This window comes from Carcharhinus amblyrhynchos, chromosome 6 (assembly GCF_965287045.1).
Source record: "Carcharhinus amblyrhynchos chromosome 6, sCarAmb.v2.hapA, whole genome shotgun sequence".
NCBI classification, from domain to species: Eukaryota; Metazoa; Chordata; class Chondrichthyes; order Carcharhiniformes; family Carcharhinidae; genus Carcharhinus; species Carcharhinus amblyrhynchos.
The window spans coordinates 59,679,555-59,700,933 of record NC_137329.1 but is presented as its reverse complement, the minus strand read 5'-3'; the positions used below and the strand labels follow the sequence as shown (position 1 = coordinate 59,700,933).

At 42.0% G+C, this 21,379-nt stretch overlaps 1 protein-coding gene across 1 annotated transcript in view; it reads left to right on the top strand.

The window, feature by feature from the left end:
- The window catches only part of ehf (ets homologous factor), a 74,600-nt gene that overhangs the window by 13,203 nt on the left and 40,018 nt on the right, over positions 1 to 21,379 (top strand). Inside the window, exons 2-3 of the mRNA XM_080190537.1 lie at positions 3,467 to 3,572; positions 10,252 to 10,542. Coding sequence (XP_080046663.1) covers positions 3,470 to 3,572; positions 10,252 to 10,542 — 394 coding nt within the window. The 5' untranslated portion in view covers positions 3,467 to 3,469. The remainder of the gene's footprint in view (positions 1 to 3,466; positions 3,573 to 10,251; positions 10,543 to 21,379) is intronic.

Sequence of the window (21,379 nt, the reverse complement as noted above, 5' to 3'; positions counted from 1 at the left end):
TTGAATCTCATCATACCTGTTGTTCTATCCTTTCACCGTACTGTGGAATATATTACATTGCACAGAAACAAGTCTTTCAAACCACCTGGTTTAAAAGGTACAAGAACATCACCAAGTCCTTCTGAATTGAGTTAACTCTTCTTTTCCCTGAGCCCAGGAGCACAATTCCTTTTTCTCAAATTACCAACTGATTTTTCAACACGGTTTCATCTCATTGAATGTAAATTTGGTCTTTCATTAACCTGAATGGAAAGATGCACAGTTTCCAATCCTGTTGCTGCAGTATTCCATATTCTAGTGATACAATATTCCCTATCCCAACGCTGCAGTATTCCCTATCCCATTGCTGTAGTATTCCATATCCCAAGGCTGCAGTATTCCCTATCCCAATGCTACTATATTCTGTATCCTAGTGATGCAGTATTCCCTATCCCAATGCTGCAGTGTTCCATATCCCAATGCAGCTGTATTCACTAACACAGTGCTGCAATATTCCCTATTTCAGTGCAGCAGTATTCCCTATCCCAATGCAGCAGTATTCCCTATCCCAGTGCTGCAGTATTCCTTACCTTAGTGATACAGTATTCCCTGTCCCAATGCTGCAGCATTCTCTAACCCAATGCTGCAGTATTCCCTACTCCAATGCAGCAGTATTCTCATCCCAATGCTGCGGTATTCCCTGTCACAATGCTGCAGTATTCCCTGTCCCAAGGCTGTGGTATTCCCTGTCTTAGTGATACAGTATTGCCTATCCCAATCCTGCAGTTTTCCATACATTAGTGATGCAGTATTCCCTATCCCAATCCTGTAGTATTCCACACACTAGTGGTGCAGTATTCCCTATCCCAATGCTGCAGTATTCCATATCCTAGTGATGCAGTATTCCCTATCCCAATGCAAAGGTATTCCATATCCCAATGCAGCAGTATTCCTTATCTCAATACTGCAATATTCCCTATTCCAATACAGTAGTATTCTGTATCCTAGTGATACAGTATTCCCTATCCCAATGCTGCAGTATTCCATATCCTAGTGATAACAGCATTCCCTATCCCAATGCTGCAGTATCCCATACAATAATGATACAGTTTTCCCTATCCCAATGCAGCAATATTCTCTATCCCAATGCTGCAGTGTCCCATACCTTAGTGATACAGTATTCCCTATCCCATGCTAAGTATTCCCTTTCGCAATGTTGAAGTATTCCATATCCTAGTGATGCAGTATTATGCATCCCAGTGCTGCAGCATTCCATATTCCAATGCAGCAGTATTCCCTATCCTAATGATACAGTATTCCCTATTTCATTGCAGCAGAATTTCCTTTCTTAGTGATACCGTATTCCCTATCCCAATGCTGCAATGATGCCGTATTCCCTATCCAAATGATGCAGTATTCCCTATCCAAATGATGCAGTATTCCCTATCCCAATGATGCAGCATTCCATATCCCAATGATGCAATATTCCCTATCCCAATGATGCAGCATTCCATATCCCAATGATGCAATATTCCCTATCCCAATGATGCAATATTCCCTATCCCAATGATGCAGTATTCCATACCTTAGTGATACAGTATTCCCTATTCCATTGCAGCAGAATTCCCTACCCCAGTGATATAGTATTCTCTATCCCATTGCAGCAGAATTCCCTATCTTATTGCAGCAGTATTCCCTATCCTAGTGATACAGTATTCCCTACCCCAATGCTGCTATATTCCCTATCCCAGTGATGTTACATTTCCTATCCTAATGATGCAATATTCCCTATCCTAGTAATACAGTGTTCCCTATCGCATTGCCGCAGCATTCCCTATCCTATTGCTGCAGTATTCCCTATCCCAATGCTGCAGCATTCCTAATTCCAATGCTGCAATATTTCCTATTCCAATGCTGCAGTATTCCCTATCCTACTGATACAGTATTGCCTATCCCAAAGCTGCAGTATTCCATATCTTAGTAATGCAGTATTCCCTATCCCATTGCAGCATTAATCCCTGTCCCATTACACCGGTATTCTCTATCCCAATGCTGCAGTATTCCCTATCCCAATGCAGCGATGTTCCCTATCCCAATGCAGCAATGTTCCCTATCCCAATGCTGCAATATTCCATATCTTAAAGATGCCACATTTCCTATCCCAATGCTATTGTATTCCGTATCCTAGTGATACAGTGATCCCTATCCCAATGCAGTAGTATTCCATATCTTAATAATACAGTATTCCCTATCCCAAGGATGCAGTTCTCCCTATCCCAATGCTGCCAAATTCTGTATCCTAGTGATGCAGTATTCCCTATCCCAATGCTGCAGTATTCCAATCTTATGATACAGTATTCCCTATCCCAATGCTGCAGTATTCTATATCTTAGTGATACAGTATTCCCTATCCCAATGCCGCAGTGTTCCATGTCTTAGTGATACAGTATTCCCTATCCCAATGCTGCAGTATTCCATATCTTAGTGATACAGTATTCCCTATCCCAATGCCACAGTATTCCATATCTTAGTGATACAGTATACTCTATCCCAATGTTGCCATATTCCATATCTTAGTGATGCAATATTCCCTTTCCCAATGCTGCAGTATTCCCTATAGTAGTGATACAGTATTTCCTATCCCAATGCTGCTGTATCCCATATCTTAGTGATGTAGTATTCCCCATCCCATTGTAGCATTAATCCCTAATGGGATAGGGATTAGTTAAGTTGAGCTGCATGGTCAGTGCAGACTTGGAGGGCCTATCCCAATGCTGCAGTATTCCCTATCCTAATGCTGCAGTATTCCCTATCCCTTAGTGATACAGTATTCCCTATCCCAATGCTGCAGTATTCACTATCCTAATGCTGCAGTATTCTCTTCCCATTAGTGCAATATTTCCTATCATGGAGCTAATGGTAGTGTCACAGATCCCAGATGCTCTTCTGTCTTTTCAAATCCCAGCATGGAATATAAAACTACATTTAGTAATGGTGACCATGAAACTGTCACTAAAACCCCATCTGCCTCACTAATGTCCTTTCAGGAAGGAAATCTACCGTTCTTACCTGGTCTGGCCCCCTGTGACTCCAGACCCACAGCAATATGGTTGTATTTAAACTACTCTCCGAAATGGTCCAGCAAACCATTCAGTTCAAGGGCAATTAGGGATGGACAATTAATGATGGCCTTTCCAGTGACACCCACATTCCATGAAATTATTTTTAAAGCATTCCCTATCCTGTTGCTGCAATATTCCCCATTTACAATGTGAGTGAACCTCCGGAAGATGTTGGGAAGAGTAATAAACACTCCATGTTGTGTCCTGCTGAGTTATAGTTGAATTTTTCAATTGCAGTCTGGTGACAGGAGTTTAGTTGCCGTAACAAATCACTTTCCTTTTACCACTGTTATTACCTTCCAGTAAGGTGAGGCTATGAAGAGGAACTCATTAATGAGGCCTTTCTTTTCCCCTTTTGGTTCCAGATCATGATTTTGCAGGACAGAAACACAATGAATACACAGTTCAAATGTCACCCTGTACCTCAGCAATTACCATCCCTATGGAGCAACCTCGACACTGGAAGCAATGGTAGGATTCAGAAATGATCTTTACAAAATTGCAAATGTAAAACACTTCTGGTGCATGCTGAAATTGGGTGTTGCTATAAACAATCCCTGATCATTATTTCCATTGATGTTGATTTTTGTTGCATTGAGTTGGAAACAAACATAAGTAAAAATGTCCAGCAAGTTGCTGATTTGCTATCACCCAATTCACAGTGGTGTATAAGATCTCAATCCACCCCTAGGAAGCTTTCAAAACAGAAAATGGCTCTCAGTTTCACAAAGCTGTAATATTTCTTCTTTACCAGTTAGATAGCTAACAGCTGGAATGTTTATTGATATGTAACTACAAAAAAGGCTGGCAGCCTCATGGCTGCCTTCCTGAGCAAGTTCTGGAACAGAAACCTGAGCTCACCAGGATGATCCCCTATCCTGGTCCCAGGTTGATTCCCCAGGTCATATGATGGATCCTCAAAGAGACAATCACCACATACCACACCTTCTGAGTCCTTTTACACAAATGTCAAAATTCAATTTACACAATCCCAAATAATGAAACATCTACTACGTTAATTTATAATTAGTCAATTATAAATTAAATCTTTCGGTGGGTTTCTGAATCCTTGGGGAGCAGCGTAACTCCTCTGTCTGGGGCACTTCCACAGGATTGCTGTCAGCTGAAACCTGCTGTTCTCAAGAGATACTCTACTGGCCTTTCAAATTCATCATCCATAGAACTATAGAATCCCTTCAATGCATAGTTAGGCCATTCAGCCCATTGAGCCTGCATTGACTCTCCAAGGAGGATCCCGTCCAGGTCATCCCCTCCTCCCTATCTCTGTAAACCTACTTACCGTGGCTAATCCACCTAACATCTTCAGACACTAATGGGTCAGTTCACCTAACTTGCACATCTTTGGACTGTGGGAGGAAACCAGAGCACTTGGAAGAAGCCCACACAGACACAGGGGAACATACAAACTCCACAGTCACCCAAGGGTGGAATCGAACCTGGATCCCTGGCAGTGTGAGGCAACAGTGCTAACCATTGTGTCACCGTGCCTATCGCATGGGACAACACTGCATCAATGCCATATAAAGAGACATTAGAGGTAACACCAATTCCTTCAGTTGGTTGAAATGCACCAATAAACTTGATGAATGTAACAATTGCTTCTCTCTTTTAAAAGCTTCTCTCCTGGGTGTCTTCCAAAACAAATGTTGGTACTTTATTAGCAGCATATTCAAGGGGGCCAATAATGGTGACAAATTTGGTAGAAAATGCCCAATCATTCTATCATTCCTAAGAATAACTTGAACTCAGATGTGTTTCTGGAGTTCGTGCCTCCTTTATTGCTCTGACCTTGTCTTCCATGAGGATTAATCCTTGTGCCCCAGATAGGCTACCTCAGTGGCTTGAATAGTACATTTCCCCTGCTTGAGGTAAGTTCCAACCTTCTGAAATCTCTTTAACACCCCTCTTTAGGTAGGTGCTCAGTTCCTGTTAATCCAGTTATCAAAACATCATTCGGGTATACTACAATTTATGGCAGTTTTTGCAATAGACTTTCCATTGTTCTCTGGCAATAGCACTTGCCAGGAACACACCAATTAGTAGGCATGTATACTGAAATAAACTCTTGGGCATGTTTATCATGATGAAACCTTGGAAAGCAGCATCTAACTCAAGTTGCTGATCTGTGTGACTTTGTGCTATATAAGAGTGACATCCAGCCATCTTTGCACACAGCTCTTTAATCTTCAGGATTGGATATCCCGGGGACCATAGGTGCTGCCTACTCTGCATATTGAACTGGCTAGATAATAATCCAATTCTTCCAATCTCTTCAATTCTGTGCCCAACTTTTTTCACAGGGCATATGGTACTGGTCTTACTGTAAAAAAAACAAGAGGTTGGACTCTGGATCTACACAGACCTTTGCCAGGAGGCCCTTTATTTTACCTAACTCATTGCATAAAATATGTGCATGCTTCTTCATGAATTCAGGTAGTCCACCTTCCAGTACCTGGAAGATCTCAAGTTTGTTTTACTTACCTTAAGCCAGTCGTGGCTTGAAAGACTGAGTATTATTACTGGGAACTGAGTTGCCGACAGTCTACAGGTACTGTGGAAGTATCCTTTATCTTGATTGCTTCTCCTGTGTAAGTTGTTCATTTTGTTGTGGTACCCCTCAAACTCAATGGCTGCACTCCTTCTTGTAACTATCAAAATAAATGTTCTCTTATCATCATGGAAGAGGCTCCTGTATCAATTTCTATCTTTAAGGGTCTACCACTTACCAAAAGGATCACAGTGATGGGGGCTGCCTTGCCCACTTTCATTCAACGATGGGTGAACATTTTAATTATAGACTCTTCCACATTATGCACTTGCAATGTATGACTAAATCTGGGCTGACTTGACTTATTTTTAAAAGCAAATTACTGTGGATGCTGGAATCTGAAATCAAAAGAGAAAATGCTGGAAAATCTCAGCAGGTCTGGCAGCATCTGTAAGGAGAGAAAAGAGCTGGCATTTCACGTCCAAATAACTCTTATCAAAGCTTACTTTTACAATAAGTTGACTTATTTTTACATTGGTGCCTTAAGTAACCTTTCCTGGTGTTCCGGTTTCCTCCCACACCCCAAAGATGTGCTATTAGGCTGATTGGCAGGAATAAATTGTCCCTAAATTAGTTTCCCTCAATGTGGATGGCCATAACATATTAGATAAGGGTCATGGGTGGAGGAGGGGACTGGTGGTGTTAAGATGGTGGCGTGGGCTCGTTGGGCCGAAGGGCCTGTTTCCCAGGCTGTTTTTGTTCTTTGTTCTTTGTTCAGACAAGAACTTTAAGCCTCTTTAGACTTGTAGGCTTCAGGGGAATGATCACTCTCCTGGTAATATTCTACTTAAATTCTTACTGGTTCTTTTAATTTTTTTCCTTCTATTTGTGGCTACATTTGCTTTTCATTTTAAAACTCCATCTTCATTTGTGGCATCACTGCTAACTGCAGCTTTTTGCCCTAGCTGGTGAACTGCTCCATTTTGCGCAATCTGAAGCTCCTGTGAGACCTCCTCAGTGCTCTCCATTGCCAGTGCTATCTCCAGTGCCTTTTTAAATTGATATCTGCCTCTGTTAATAGCTTACTATAGGTGGCCTCATTATTTATGCCACATACGAAATGGTCCTGCAGCATATCATTGAGAGTGGCTCTGAAGCTGCAGTGCTCTGAGATCTGTCTTTGTCATATCATTTGCAATCGTCCCCAAGGACTTTCCTGGTGAGTTAAACTGAAATTGCTGCAATATTGCTGATGGCTTCAGTTGATAATGTGTTTTAACCAATCCAATTATCTCAGTGAATGACTTGGGAGTTGGGTGTGCTTGGTGATATGAGACTGCATATTAAATTGAAGACCTGGATCCCACACATGCTCAGAAGGATTTCCTTTCTCCTTCCCTCCTCTATTCCATTGGCCTAAAAATAGTAGCCCAAATGTTCAATATATTGTGTGCAACCCTCCACAGAGGAATTAAAAAGTCTCTATCCGAGCAAATAGGGCCATATCTGCAACTCTTCGGTCTCTCAACTTGAACTGAGCCTCAATATGACTTTATATTCATGATCATGGGATTGTTTCTTTTTCTTTTATCCTTCTCACCAATGTAATAATTCTGGTTCACCAGTTAGATAAATAGCAATGGCAACATTTATTTACATGTAACCAAAATACAGAGGCTTCCAGCCTCATGGCTGCCAGTTAGCTCCCAAGAAAGTTCTAGAACAGGAACCCAAGCTCACCAGGTTGATCCTCCCATACCCTGCTTCCTGATTGGTTCACTGGTTCATGTGACCCTTACTTAGCAGATGGATCCTAAAAGGGATAATCATCACAAGACCCTATCATCTTTTCTCCATATCCTTTAATCTATCTCTGAGAGAAATGGATTGAAGGATATGGAGAAAAGATGATGGAGTTTTCATCTTGTTGTCTGTTCAGCACATTTATGTCTGTTGCATGTTTCCTCATAGCCAATTAAATTAAAAAATTCATACATCAATAAAAGTCAAGTCAAAGATCAGGGCTAATGTAATCCAGCTGCAATGCTTTGATCAATAACCACATAAGGATATGAATCACAGATATCCTGCTGTCAAATATATAACCATTTATGAGATGTGTGTGTATCCCATTGAAACGCTCAATGTTTATGTTTTAAAGAAAATACTGGACGGGGAAAAACAGTGATAAAAAAAATTGTATCAGTGACGATTCCCTAACTGCCACTATGCACACTGTGTAAAGCAAATCAATCTGTCACACTTTGAAAAGTCTTCATTTTTAACAGTTATCAAAATGAGCAAATTTCAAAAGACATTTTGTACTTGAAAGGGTTAATCATTTCAAACATGTAGAGAAATTCTGCAGACATCACTTTTATATCCTGGGAACAGTGCAAATGTGGAACGAAAATCATCCAACTCCACCTAGCCTGACAAAGTTCAAGGTCAAAACACTCCCACCCACCAACACCCATATCTTTATGGAGACTTGTTACTGATTCAGTGTGGAAAGAGGTTAATGTTACTTTACAGCACTCAAAAAGGAAAGATGTTGCATTTATACAGTGTTATTCACAACCTTGTGGAACATCACCACCTGAAGGTTCCCCTCCAAGTCACTCACCAACCTAACTTGGAAACATATCACCGTTCCTTCACTGTCGCTGGGTCAAAATCCTGGAACTCGCTCCTTGACAGCACTATGGATGTACCTGCACTACATTGACTGCAACCCTTCAAGAAGGTGGCTCACCATCACATTTTCAAGAGCAGTTAGGGATGGGCAATAAATATTGGCCTAACCAACAACACCCGTGTTGCTTGAATGAATTTTTAAAAAGGCCTCTCTTGCTCTGTTTCAACCAGCCCTGGGTTCTTTTACATCTGCCACAGAGAGCACAAAGATCCTCAGGGTTATAGTATCATAAAAAAAAGCACGTATTTTAGTGCAGTACTTCCTCAGTGTAGCAATGGAGTGTTAGTCTGGATAATGTGCTGAAGTGAGATGACAATCTGATTGCAAGCTGGCAGTAGTACCACTAAAGTAAGGCTGACACGATTACAATGAGCTACCTATTGCCTTTTTAGCATTCAATGTCACTCTGTTCTTAATCAATTGATTTTAAAAAAACTTAACCATTGATATTTTTAAGAACATTTTTTATTTAAATGGTAAAGGCTGCTGACCTCTCTGGGGTGCTGCATCATCCTGGGACTAAGCTAGGGGGATCTGCAATGGGAAAGGTTTAGAGGAATATGGGCCAGAAGCAGACAAATGGGATTAGTTCAGTTTAGGAAACCTGGTTGGCATTGACGAGCTGGGCCTAAGGGCCTGTTTCACTGCTGTTGAGCTTATGACTCTGTGACTAAGCCAATGAAAGAAATCCTGCCTGTATCAGCTCCTTCATAACCGTCAACCTGATTCATGTGAGACCCTCGAAAACAGTGTCAGAACTTACTGCTTAAAACCAAAATGATTCCCAAAATTCAACAAAACAGTAGCAAATAAAAGGAAAATTGATCAAACAAATCAGTGATCTATCTGGAGACTGCCTCAGACTTTGTTACTGACTTCTCCACATTTCTCAGTGTTCCTGTGCTGAAGCTTTGGTTCAGGCAGATGTTTGCTTTGACAGCAACACCCCATCGTGCTGTTCTGAAAGGACAGAACATGGAGCTGGACAAACATTTATCACCTCACCTCAGTAGAAGAGAAAGTTTTGTATTTAAATTGCTCATTACAGTAAATAAGGAACTTCTTGTTGTAGTGAAACCACTTCTTGGTGTAGTCAGACTTGAAATATAAGAAACCTGGCATCCAATCTGCATGAGTACCGACAAACAGCAATGTGACAATAAGTAATCCTTGTTCAGTGATGTTATCTGGGGTACATGTATTAGCTGAGATAGCAGATGTAATCCCCTGCTTTCCAAAATAATGCCACAGGGTCCTTTCCATGCAGTTGAGAAGATAGACAGGGCCTTAGTTTAATACTCCATAGCACCTCACTCCCTCAACACTGTACCTGAATTCGCTTACACTTATGCTAAAAGCCTTGAAGTGGGGCTTGAATTCACAACCTCAGAGTAGGAGGTCTTGTGGCACAGTGGTAGCGCCCCTATCATTGGGCCAGATGCTCCAGGTTTGACAGGATTTCTTAGTCATAGTAGGAAAAATCATAAAATGGTTCAGCAGGCTGATAATCAGTTTGTGAATTTTTCCATCACTCCCCTTACCATTCCCCAAAAATAGTTAAAAGTGTGGAAATGCTGCCAGGAGGTGGCTGGAAGCTAAAGGCCAGGCTGAAGCCTCAAAATGATCCTCTTAGCACAATTAACTTCCTCCCACTGGGCCTAGCAATGGGCTTAAGCAGCTACCTGTTGCTGCAGGTGGGTAGACTTTATCCCTCCCCCCCCCAACCTCTTCTCCTCATCCACCTCCTCATCTCCAGCAAGATCACGTGAAGATGTGAATGCGTCAGGTGGCCGACCCAACACATCATGTTCCAACTTTGCTGTGTTCCTGCCTCCTATCACAGCTTTGGAGCACCAGAACAATCCGTCCTCACTAACTCTGCTGTTGTTATGTACATGAACATACTGACATAAATATTCACATGGCGTTTTGTATCCTTCCAGCTTCAGGTGGGTATGCTGGAAGCTCGTGGCAACACACGCATCCACAGCTATGGACCAAGTACCAGGTGTGGGAATGGCTCCAACACACATTGGACATCAATCAGTTGGATGCTAACTGTATCCGCTTTCAAGACTTTGATGTTACCGGAGAACAGCTGTGTTCCATGTCTATTGAACAGTTCACCCAAACAGGACCTTTGGGTTCCCTTCTCTTCAACCACCTTATGAGCTTAAAGTGGAGCAGCAAGTACCTACCCCCAGATGGACAGCCATTGATGGTGGAGCAGAGAGGCAAGTATCTTTGTGTCACATTGCTATTATCTTTCTTGTTGATTTAAAATCGATAAAATAGAGTTGGGCCACAGGGACTCAATGCAGTTTATTAGCCTAATTCATTTTAAGTATTTATAAATCATAAGGAAAAGGGAAGAGGAAATTTGGCTCATTGAGCTTGTTCTCTGCTATTCAATCTGACCATTTTGGTAGGGTCCAAGACTAGAACCCCAAGTTACTATGCTCGACTAAACCCCAACAATTTCTCTACTTTGGAATAAATGTGAGGATAGAGTGTTTCACTCCAAGAGTAATTCCACTGACAAATTAGGGATTTTTGATAGTAAAATAAACTTTATTTAATAACACAGTTTAACAATAATTCTGACAAATGAAGCAGATTATCTATTAACAGTTTAACCAATGAAAGGAAACAACTTTAATTTCTAATTTATCATTGTTTCAATTCTAAGTAAGCAGCATTCCTCTTCCAAACTTACAATACCCCATTAAATTTGGTTAGCACCCATAAATATACTTGCTATAATAAGCTTTCAGAAAGAATGAGTTTCAGCAACTTGCAAAAATCTCTGTCTTCAAGCAATTCCCAGCCAGAACTGATTTGTTTCTGTCTGCTACAGGCCTGGATCCTCCCATTAACCACATCATCATATGATCCTGCCTACCTAAACCCATATTCCAGTCCTTTAATCAAAACCTAGGGGACTTTTTTTTTTGTAAACAGAAGTCCATTATCTCTCTTATTAAAATGACTAAATGGCTAAAATGAATAATCATCGTGTTTTCCCAGCATCAGAGCTAAATGTTTTCAAAACAAAAATCAAAAATCTGTCTAAATGATCCTTGAAGATAGGCAGTGCTCCCTGTAGAAAAGAATTCCAAACACTAATGAGCCACAGAGAAAACAATCTTCCTCATCTCAGTTTTAAATAGAAGATCTCTTGTCTTCAAATTGAGTCCTATGCTTCTAGATTCACCCACGAGAGGAAACATCCTCAGCATCTACCCTGTCAAGTCTCCCAAGATTCTTAAATCTGTGAGTCTTATTACCACTCAGTAGTATTAATGTAAGTCAATACCACCTATGTTATTACCAACTACAAGTGATAGTATAAGATAGTATAAGAATTTGACAAGTACAACATCCAATAGCTACACCAGGATTCAAAGTTGACCAGACTTTTTTTGTCACAAAGCATTTTGAGAATTATGTCTCAGAGGGCGTGCAATTTTCTGTAATTAGATCTTTCAGCTAGTCTTGCACCATAACCCACCCCTACCAACATGGCCTGTCTTATCTGGAATCCTGTACACTTGGTCTGGAGGCATGAAGGTCTTGACCAGCAGGTCACTGAACTTGCGCAATCACACAGTCTAATTGTTACAAAATGTATTCACTGAGTTACGGTACAGGGAACCGTACTTTGAACTGGATAAAGCTATTGAATCGTTGTTTCGTTCCCTTGGAGAATCCTTTAAATACTGACAGTAGTTGAGGGCAGGATGCGTGGATGAATCTTTGAATTCAGTGGTAATCCAGAGCAGGTTTCAGGTGGAAGGAGAATGTGAAACATTGCAAGGCAGCCCTTGACAACCCAACGGTTTGGTGGCGAGGGCGAAGGAGGCTGCAGAGTCTTGCAGGATTGGGCAGGAAGGGAAAGTGAGGGGTCAAAGTTTGTCAGAGGGATGGCTGTTATGTGAAGTATTGCTGAGTCCCCTTGGCAATTGGAAGTAGCCCTTCACTGTAATAACTCTTCAGAGGCAGAAGTCCCTTCACCAAAATTCCTTTATTTACAGTTCCAACAGCAGCGCACAGAGTGCGAGCAGTCTATCTTCAAAAGTACCAAAGAAACTGACACTCTCCGGTTACATACAAGGAAAAAACTCCCTGATTGGCCCATCAATTGAGCCCTTAATCAGCGACATCTTTTGTTGGACTCCTTAATCAGAGAGTTCATATTCCAACAGGCCAACCTCAATGGACTAGATTGAAGTCATTATAACCACCATCTGCTGGCCTGCATCAGTCAGCTGAGAAAACTGTAGAGGCTTCTTCACTCAAACCCTGGTTAGGGTCACACTGGGGATGGTGGAGGCAGGTGGGCGGAGAGAGGGAAGGGGGAGTGTAAGTGGATACTTTGTCCCCCATCCAAACCATTAGAGATCAACAAATGAAACTGTTTCAGTTGAACCTATTGCCTGTTCCTCCTTGCCTTCATCATGCTAAATTCTAACAGGAGTCGAGAGCATCGATGCTGGAGAGGTCTAAAACCAGGGATCACAGTCTCAGAATAAGGAGCAGGTCATTTAGCACTGAGGTGAGGTGGATTTCTTAGTCAGAGGGTGGTGAATCTTTGGAATTCTGCTCCAGAGGGAGGTGGAGGCTCAACCATTGAGTATATTCAAGACTGAGATTGGTTGTCAAATAGGAGGCAGAGAGTGGGGGTCAATGGGTGCTATTCGGATTGGCGGTTGGTGACTAGTGGAGTGTCCCAGGGGTCGGTGCTGGGGCCTCAGCTATTTACCATTTATATAGATGATCTGGAGGAGGGAACCGAGTGTATGGTGTCAAAGTTTGCTGATGACACCAAGATTGGTGGAAAGGCAAATTGTGCGGAGGGTGTGGAGAGTCTGCAGAAGGATCTAGATAGGCTGGGCGAATGGGCCAGGAAATGGCAAATGGAATTTAATGTTGGCAAGTGCGAGGTGGTCCACTTTGGTAGGAATAATGGTAGGAAGGATTATTACTTACTTGGCGAAAAACTGCAGCAGGTGACGGTGCAGAGGGACCTCGGGGTCCTTGTGCATGAGTCGCAAAAACCCAGCTTGCAGGTGCAGCAGGTGGTCAGGAAGGCGAATGGGATGCTGGCCTTCATAGCGAGGGGGATTGAATATAAAAGTAGGGAGGTCTTGCTGCGGCTGTATAGGGCATTGGTGAGGCCGCAGCTGGAGTACTGTGTGCAGTTTTGGGCGCCGCACTTACGCAAGGATATTTTGGCCTTGGAGGGAGTGCAGAGGAAGTTTACTAGGCTGATGCCAGAGTTGAGGGGGTTGAGCTATGAGGAGAGGCTGAATAAAGTGGGCTTGTACTCGTTAGAGTTTAGAAGAATGAGGGGAGATCTCATTGAGACGTATAAGACAGTGAATGGGATGGATAGGATAGAGGTGGAGAGACTCTTCCCGCTCAGAAAGGATAGTAGGACTAGGGGGCACAGCCTTAAGATAAAGGGGGGGTGGTTTAGAACGGAGTTGAGGAGAAACTTCTTCACTCAAAGGGTGGCGAATCTCTGGAATTCTCTGCCCGTTGAAGTGGTGGAGGCTACCTCGCTAAATATTTTTAAGACGCGGGTTAATAGGTTTTTGATAAGAGAGGGGATTAAGGGTTATGGGGAGAGGGCAGGAATGTGGAACTGAGCCACGACAGATCAGCCATGATCTTATTGAATGGCGGGGCAGGCTCGAAGGGCTGGATGGCCTACTCCTGCTCCTATTTCTTATGTTCTTATGAGATTGATCAATTTCTAAATACTGAAGATATCAAAGGATTTGGGGACAATGCAGGAAAATGTCATTGAGGCAGAAGATCAACTATGATCTACGGTGAAGCAGGCTCGAGGGGGTAAATGGCTTACTCCTGCTCCTATTTCCCCTGAACCTTTGTTTGACATATGCTGGAATGATGTATTAGTTCAATGTGCTGCCGCGTTTGTTCAGAATTCCGCCTTCTCAGAACAATGACGGTGTTCTCCCAGAAGGCTCAGTACAGGCTATTACTGTCTCAGTCAACGTACGTTGGGTGAATGAATGCCAATCTGTGTAAATGTAGAGGCAGCTTTCAGTCACTCACAAGCACACAGCACAGATCCATTCAATATCATTCCCTGCTTTATGCACATCAGGTGCATAGCCAAGGACAAGCTTATTTATGTAGGGTTATCGGGGGCGGGGGCGGGGGAAGGGGAGGGGGTGGGGGTGGGATGGGGAGGGGGAGGGGGTGGGGGCAGGGGTGGGGCTGGGGCTGGGGCTGGGGCTGGGGGGTGGGGGGTGGGGGGTGGGGGGGCCACATTTCCTTTTGTTTTCTCACCCGATGGCCAATGAGCAAATTTTAGAAAGATAAAGATTGGCACAATGTTAGATAAGGTTTTTAAAAAATGAGATATGACCAGAATTAAGCAATGTCAAACCAGAAGTTGCGAATTAAACAAAGAATAATCAATAAACATAAGAACATAAGAAATAGGAGCAGGAGTAGGCCATCTAGCCCTTCGAGCCTGCCCCGCCATTCAATAAGATCATGGCTGATCTGTCGCTGCTCAGTTCCACTTTCCCGCCCTCTCCCCATAACCCTTAATCGCCTCTCTTATCAAAAACCCATCAACCCGCGTCTTAAAAATATTTAGCGAGGCAGCCTCCACCACTTCAACGGGCAGAGAATTCCAGAGATTCACCACCCTTTGAGTGAAGAAGTTCCTCCTCAACTCCGTTCTAAACCGCCCCCCCTTTATCTTGAGGCTGTGCCCCCTAGTCCTACTGTCTTTTTTCAGTGGGAAGAGTCTCTCCACCTCTATCCTATCCATCCCATTCATCATCTTATACGTCTCAATGAGATCTCCCCTCATTCTTCTAAACTCCAACGAGTACAAGCCTAGTTTATTCAGCCTCTCCTCATAGTTCAACCCCCTCAACTCCGGTATCAGCCTAGTAAACCTCCTCTGCACTCCCTCCAAGGCCAAAATATCTTTGCGCAGGTGCGGCGCCCAAAACTGCACACAGTACTCCAGCTGCAGCCTCACCAATGCCCTATACAGCTGCAGCAAGACCTCCCTACTTTTATATTCAATCCCCCTAGCTATGAAGGCCAGCATCCCATTCGCCTTCCTGACCACCTGCTGCACCTGCCAGCTGGGTTTTTGCGACTCATGCACAAAAACGGTGACTATTAGAGTGTGTGTCCATGTGCAAGTGCCCAGCTCACTTCCAGTCCCAGGGTCCTCACTCACCCACACCCACTTTGAGAGTGTCTGAGAGGATGTGTTGTGTGGGGCTGAAGGTGAACCACACACATACTCACTTACTCACTCACTCATCCATACATCCACTCATCCATACTTGTGCACACACACATACACATATACATTCACTCTCTCACTCACTTTCTCACTTGCTCTCTCACTTAGCCACACATACACTTGGGAAGAACCAGGGGGAAGTGAGGGGAGCCAGGGATCCACAATCTCTCAGGATCCACATTCTGTCTATCTTTCCCTCTCTCCATCTCCTGAAATCCTCTCCTATTCCCCCGACATGCTTACAGCTGCCATTATTTACTGCTCCTCCAATCACAGCCCATCCCTCTCTCACGTGAGCTGTTGATAGCCTTGAGCCTATCGAGGGACTGGATAGTGGCCTGCAGATTTGAAAAGCTTAACTAATGGCAACTGAGACATGGGCAGGTATCCAATGGAATTGGTCTTTGCAGTTGCTTAAAGCATGTCAAACTGGGGCACCAAGGTGCAATGTGCAGCCTAATGCAGACATTAGCAACCCCACTTCTTTGGGAGATGCTTCACTTTGCATTTGAACACAAGACACAAGGACATCAGTAAACTTGGAATACACATTGTCTGAGCAAGGCCTTTCCTCCACAAAGCTTGCAGAATTACAATTTTTCCTTAACCCAACCAGTGCCCTGAGGAAAGATTCTACAATATTGTCTCACCTCCCCCTACCAAAAAATTCATAACCGGAAAAGAAACAAAGAAGGAACTGTTTTGCTTCGTCAGGTCAGCCCAATATTCTTCACAGCCAACGATGTAGTATTGTCATTCCTGCTGGGGATGCAGCAACTGAGGAAGAACGTCCCTGCTCTTCTTTGGAATAGCGCCATAGGATCATATACATTCACCTGACAGGTCTGTCATTTTATTCAAAAGATGTACTTGTGGCACTGCAGCATTCCCTCAATGGTGCTCTGAAGTCAATCTCAATTTGTGCCCAAGTTTCTGAAGTGAACCTGCAATCTCCAAATCTGGAGTGCTGACACTGAGTACAGGCTCAGTCATCATTGTTCCAGTTACTCAGCTTAATGAACAAAGATTGATCAAACAACATGTGATCATTTGATCAATTAACTAAAGGTTAAGGTCTTTCTGACAAGGATACATACAGTAGCAGAGGGATTAATATCCATGACTTACTCTGTTGTCAATTTATAATCACATGTGTTGTGCTGGACAAAAAGGGAGACGTCAGATACAAACTGCTTTCTCACACAGTGGCAGCTGGAATTGATCAGTTCTCTCTGAACTCAGAGGCAAGGTAGCTTCTGAGGCAATGTATCCACTGAGCTCTTAGCCAGAACTGTGTCACTTAAGAAATATAATTTAATCATGTTTCTCTGCAGTTTTAAACAGGCCTGGCTTTTTTTTGATTTTGGCACCGCGCTGTCTGAGCTGATGTCCTTTTATTGTTGCTAAAGTCATATAATGGGCCTTTTGTTTATTTTAAATCTGGGCCTAGTGCAAAGGCTTAGAGTTTTATGACCCTTTTGGGAATTGTTGATTTGCGACTGATTGACGGTCAGGTGGTACTTTGGATAGTTCTCCTTTCAGAGAAATCCCCTTTCAGTTGGGCTGAAGCTGGTTGGACTGCAGGCTGGATGCAGTGTTTTTACCTCTCTCCCTGGTATCGAAAATTCTACAGTCAGTGGCTGGCTACTTGGAAGCCAGAGGAAAGTGGTGTTACTGTCTCTCAAAGTATGTTGAAGGTTCCAGCGGTGGAAAGCCTCAAAGTTTTAATCCCATATGGGGGATTAATTCACACCAGCTGTTGCAAAGCTGCAAGATCCAGCATCACATGAGCACACTTACTTTCTGAGCTAAGCTGAGAACAGGGTGTATGTTTGTAAGGCAGTTTGGAACAACAGTCTCAGCTGTTACAGTTTATACAATGTTATAATTGTGTTTTTAAAAATGGTAAAAGTTATTGTTAATTTTCTTACAGTGTTAACTGTATTCTTTGTTTGAAAGAAGTTCCCTAGTGGGTCATTTGAAACATACCTGGAGTGAAACATCTCATGATCTCCATGCCAAATTCAAAGCGCAAGATTTATGGTCTGGGCTGACTTCATAAAACACCTTGGAGAGTCTGCCCTGGATTATAGCAGAATGAAGTGCTGTGCTGCTGTATTTTAGAATTGTGGGATGCTTACATCTCAGCGGAGACTATTTTGGCTCATAGTGCACATGTTGGTTTCCTTTTCTGGTGATTTTGAGTGCAAAATATTTGAAGCTTGTCAGGATTATTCTCTTGCTGTCAGGGTAGGTGTTCATCAACTTTGTAGCTGACTCTGAACCTGTTATATGTTTAGTAGGTTGCTTTAAGATGCTTTAAATGATCACATGATTTGATGGTGATGTCATTAGGGTGTGTGATCAGACTTCAATCGTGTACAGTTTTGTATTCTGATGCAGAGCAGAGCTTTGTATGTTATAGAATCATAGAAACTCCACAGTGCAAAAAGAGGCCATCTGGCCCATCGAGTCTGTACCAACCACAATCGCACCCAGGATCCACCCCCATATCCCTACACATTTACCCGTTAATCTCTTTAACCTATACATCTCAGGACACTAAGGGGCAATTTTAGCATGGCCAATCAACCTAACCCACACATCTTTGGTTAGTTTGAATGTACGAGTGCAAACCAAGTATTTTCTTTTTCTGTTCAAACCCATAACTTCAACCATAGTTAGGACGTTACAGAAAGAAAATTGGTGATGAGTGTGGATCCCCACACTTTATATATTAGAAACTGGGGAAAAGCAATGACAGGATTAAGGATTGAAGTGCTAGTGCCCAGAAGGCTCAAGTAAGAAAAAGGCTCTCTTGGAAAAAAAACCCTCTTTTATAATCAATCAGAAAAGGGTGACATTCCAAGTAGTGCATGGCATATTTGAAAAGAGTAAATGCTTTGCTGTATGGCTGGGGATACTTGGGGGAAAAAAATCAAGCTAACAGTCTCCGCATTAAAAATGGGGAGTACTAGGAAGACAGTGAAAAAAATACATTGAGCCAGTTCGAGTTGCGAGTACCTGCAAGAGAAATAGCAGGTCAGTAAGACTCCATGGGCCTTTTCAATTAAGCAAATTAATCATGGCAATACCTATGTGAAGTGTTTTCAATATTTTGTACAAGACAATAAATTAGCAAATGAACTGCTTGTACCAGTTTTTTTCAGTTAAATAGGAAGTAAAACCTACAATTTCTCCGAAACTTGATTCATCCACAAAGCCAGGAACCAAAACTTAGGATGACTTGACAAAGATCCTTGGAGAGCGTAATACTCCATAGCCACTGATCATCGCAGAACAGTTCCACCGAAAGGATCAAGTGGAAAGTGAAAGCATTTCTCTGTTAGTGGCAACGTTTGAAAGGTACAACGTTGTGGGTTGGGTGAGACTTTGCAAGATTCTCTTCAAGATTATCTAGTTTATGGTCATCAAAATAAGACTATTCAAAGAAGATTGCTTCCTGAATATGTTTTGACTTTAAAGACAGCAGTAGAAATTGCAATATCAATGCAAAAGAGGGTTCACAATTTGGTGTAGGAATGAAGATGCACAAGTTGGAAACTGCTCATAAGAAGTCAAAGCAGCAGCAAACATATCACAGATACACCAAAACGGGCCATTCAGGGAGAAAATGTTGGAGCAAGGATAGTCAATGCAAGAATTGTGACAAAATGGTCACATCACCAAAGCTTGTTGGGCTCGACCAGTTTCTCCTAGGAAGAATATTCAGAAGAAGAATCTGGGTACCTTCAAGAAGAACAGAAAATTGCATTCTATAAAAATAATTTACAACACAGAAGAAGAGAGTTGCAATTATGAAGAATAGAATGCCCAGAAATATGATGAAGGGTTCCAACTGAATGTTTTATCCATGCAAGTTGGATTACATAGATCCTAGGTGTTTCCGAAGTTAAGTGGACAGTGTATTAAGATGGAGGTTGATACTGGTGCTGCTGTGTCTTTAATTCCTGCGAGTATGTACCAAGAAAAGCTGAAATATCTTTTGTTAAAACCATCTGATGTGAGTTTAAGGATATGCAGCGAAGAGATCATGCCATTGTGGTCAACGTAGAGTTGAGTGGACTAACAGCAGAGTTGTTCTCCATGTGGTCCATAGTAATTTTCCAGCTCTATTTGGAAGGTCATAGCTGGACAAGGTAAAGCTTGACTGGTGTGTTCTCAACAGATCGATTGATGCCAAAATAGATCTACAGCAAGAGAGGTGTGACTGAATGAAGCCTGTTCAAGTGAAACTCAAGATAAAGTCAAATAATCTACCAAAAAGTCTCAAGGCAAGACTGTGCCATATGCAATTCATCCCAAGGTCGAAGAAGAATTAATGTGACTTAACACTGGTGTGTTTGAGCTGGCTACAATTTAATAACTGGGCTATCCTCATTGTACCTGTTATGAAACCAAATGGTCAGTTTGTATTTGTAGTGATTTTAAAACAGCCATAAATTTGGTGTGCTAATCAATCCTTTAATTGAAGATTTGTTGGCAGGATTATCAGATGGGCAAAAATTCATCAAGATTGATCTTTCACACGCATATTTACAAGTGAATATAGCCGCTGAATCTCAACTATTGCTTGCCAACTCTACTCATAAAGGTCTTTTTCATTATAAAAGATTACCTTCTGGAATAACATCTGCACCAGTCCTACTACAAAAATTGATTTTATGTGGTCTCTCTGGTGTACGATGTTATCTGGATGATATTCTAATTACAGAGTTCAGTGAACAAGGCCACTTGAATAATTTAGAAGCAAGATTGGAACTTCTTCAAGCCCATGGTCTGCATGTCAAGAAAGAAAAGTGTGACTTTTTCCAAACGTCAGTCTAGTAATTTGGTCACATTATTGATAGTAAAGGTCTACATAAAACATCTAAAATGATGGACAGTACTTTAGAAACACCACATCTGATGAATTTGACACAATTGAGGTCCTTCCTAGGATTAGTAAATTCTTATGGCAAATTTGTTCCTAACTTAGCTACATTATTGAAGTCAGTGCATAATTTACTGTGTGTGTGACAGTCATGGGACTGGACAATGGGACATGAGAAAGCAAACAAGGATTCAAAAATGCTTTGCTGAAGTCTGAAGTACTGATTCATTTCAATCCAAAATTATGATTATTACTTGCTTACAACACTTCACCTTATGAAGCAGGGGCAGCAGTTTCACATATTATGCCTTCAGAAGAAGAACATTCAATAGTTTTTGCTTTATCTACTTTGTCTAGTAATGTATATAGCATGCTAAGCTAGAAAAAGAAGTATTGAGTATAATTTTTTGCCTACGAAATTTTCATTATTTATATGGTCATCATTTCACATTATTGACTGATCATCGACCCTTAATTATTCTTTGTGGGCTGTATAAAGACATACCATCATTAGCTGCTAGCCGATCACAAAGATGGCCACTAATCTTAACAGCACATTCCTATGATATAAAGTATCATCAATCAGAATACCACGCTGATGCTGATGCATTATCATGCTTACTTTTACTTATTTACTACCAACTAGTTTTGGTAATATTCTTTATTTTTCGCTAGTAAATCATTTGCCTGTGACATCTTCTCAAGTTCAGACACATATCAGAAATAATCCTGTGATGGGAAGGTGATGGATATTGTATTCAAAAGAATGAGAGCTAGAACATAACATCCATATCCCAATTTGAAACCATATATGTCAAGAAAGCATGAGTTGACCATCCAAGGTGGATGTCTGTTGTGGGGGAATCCAAGT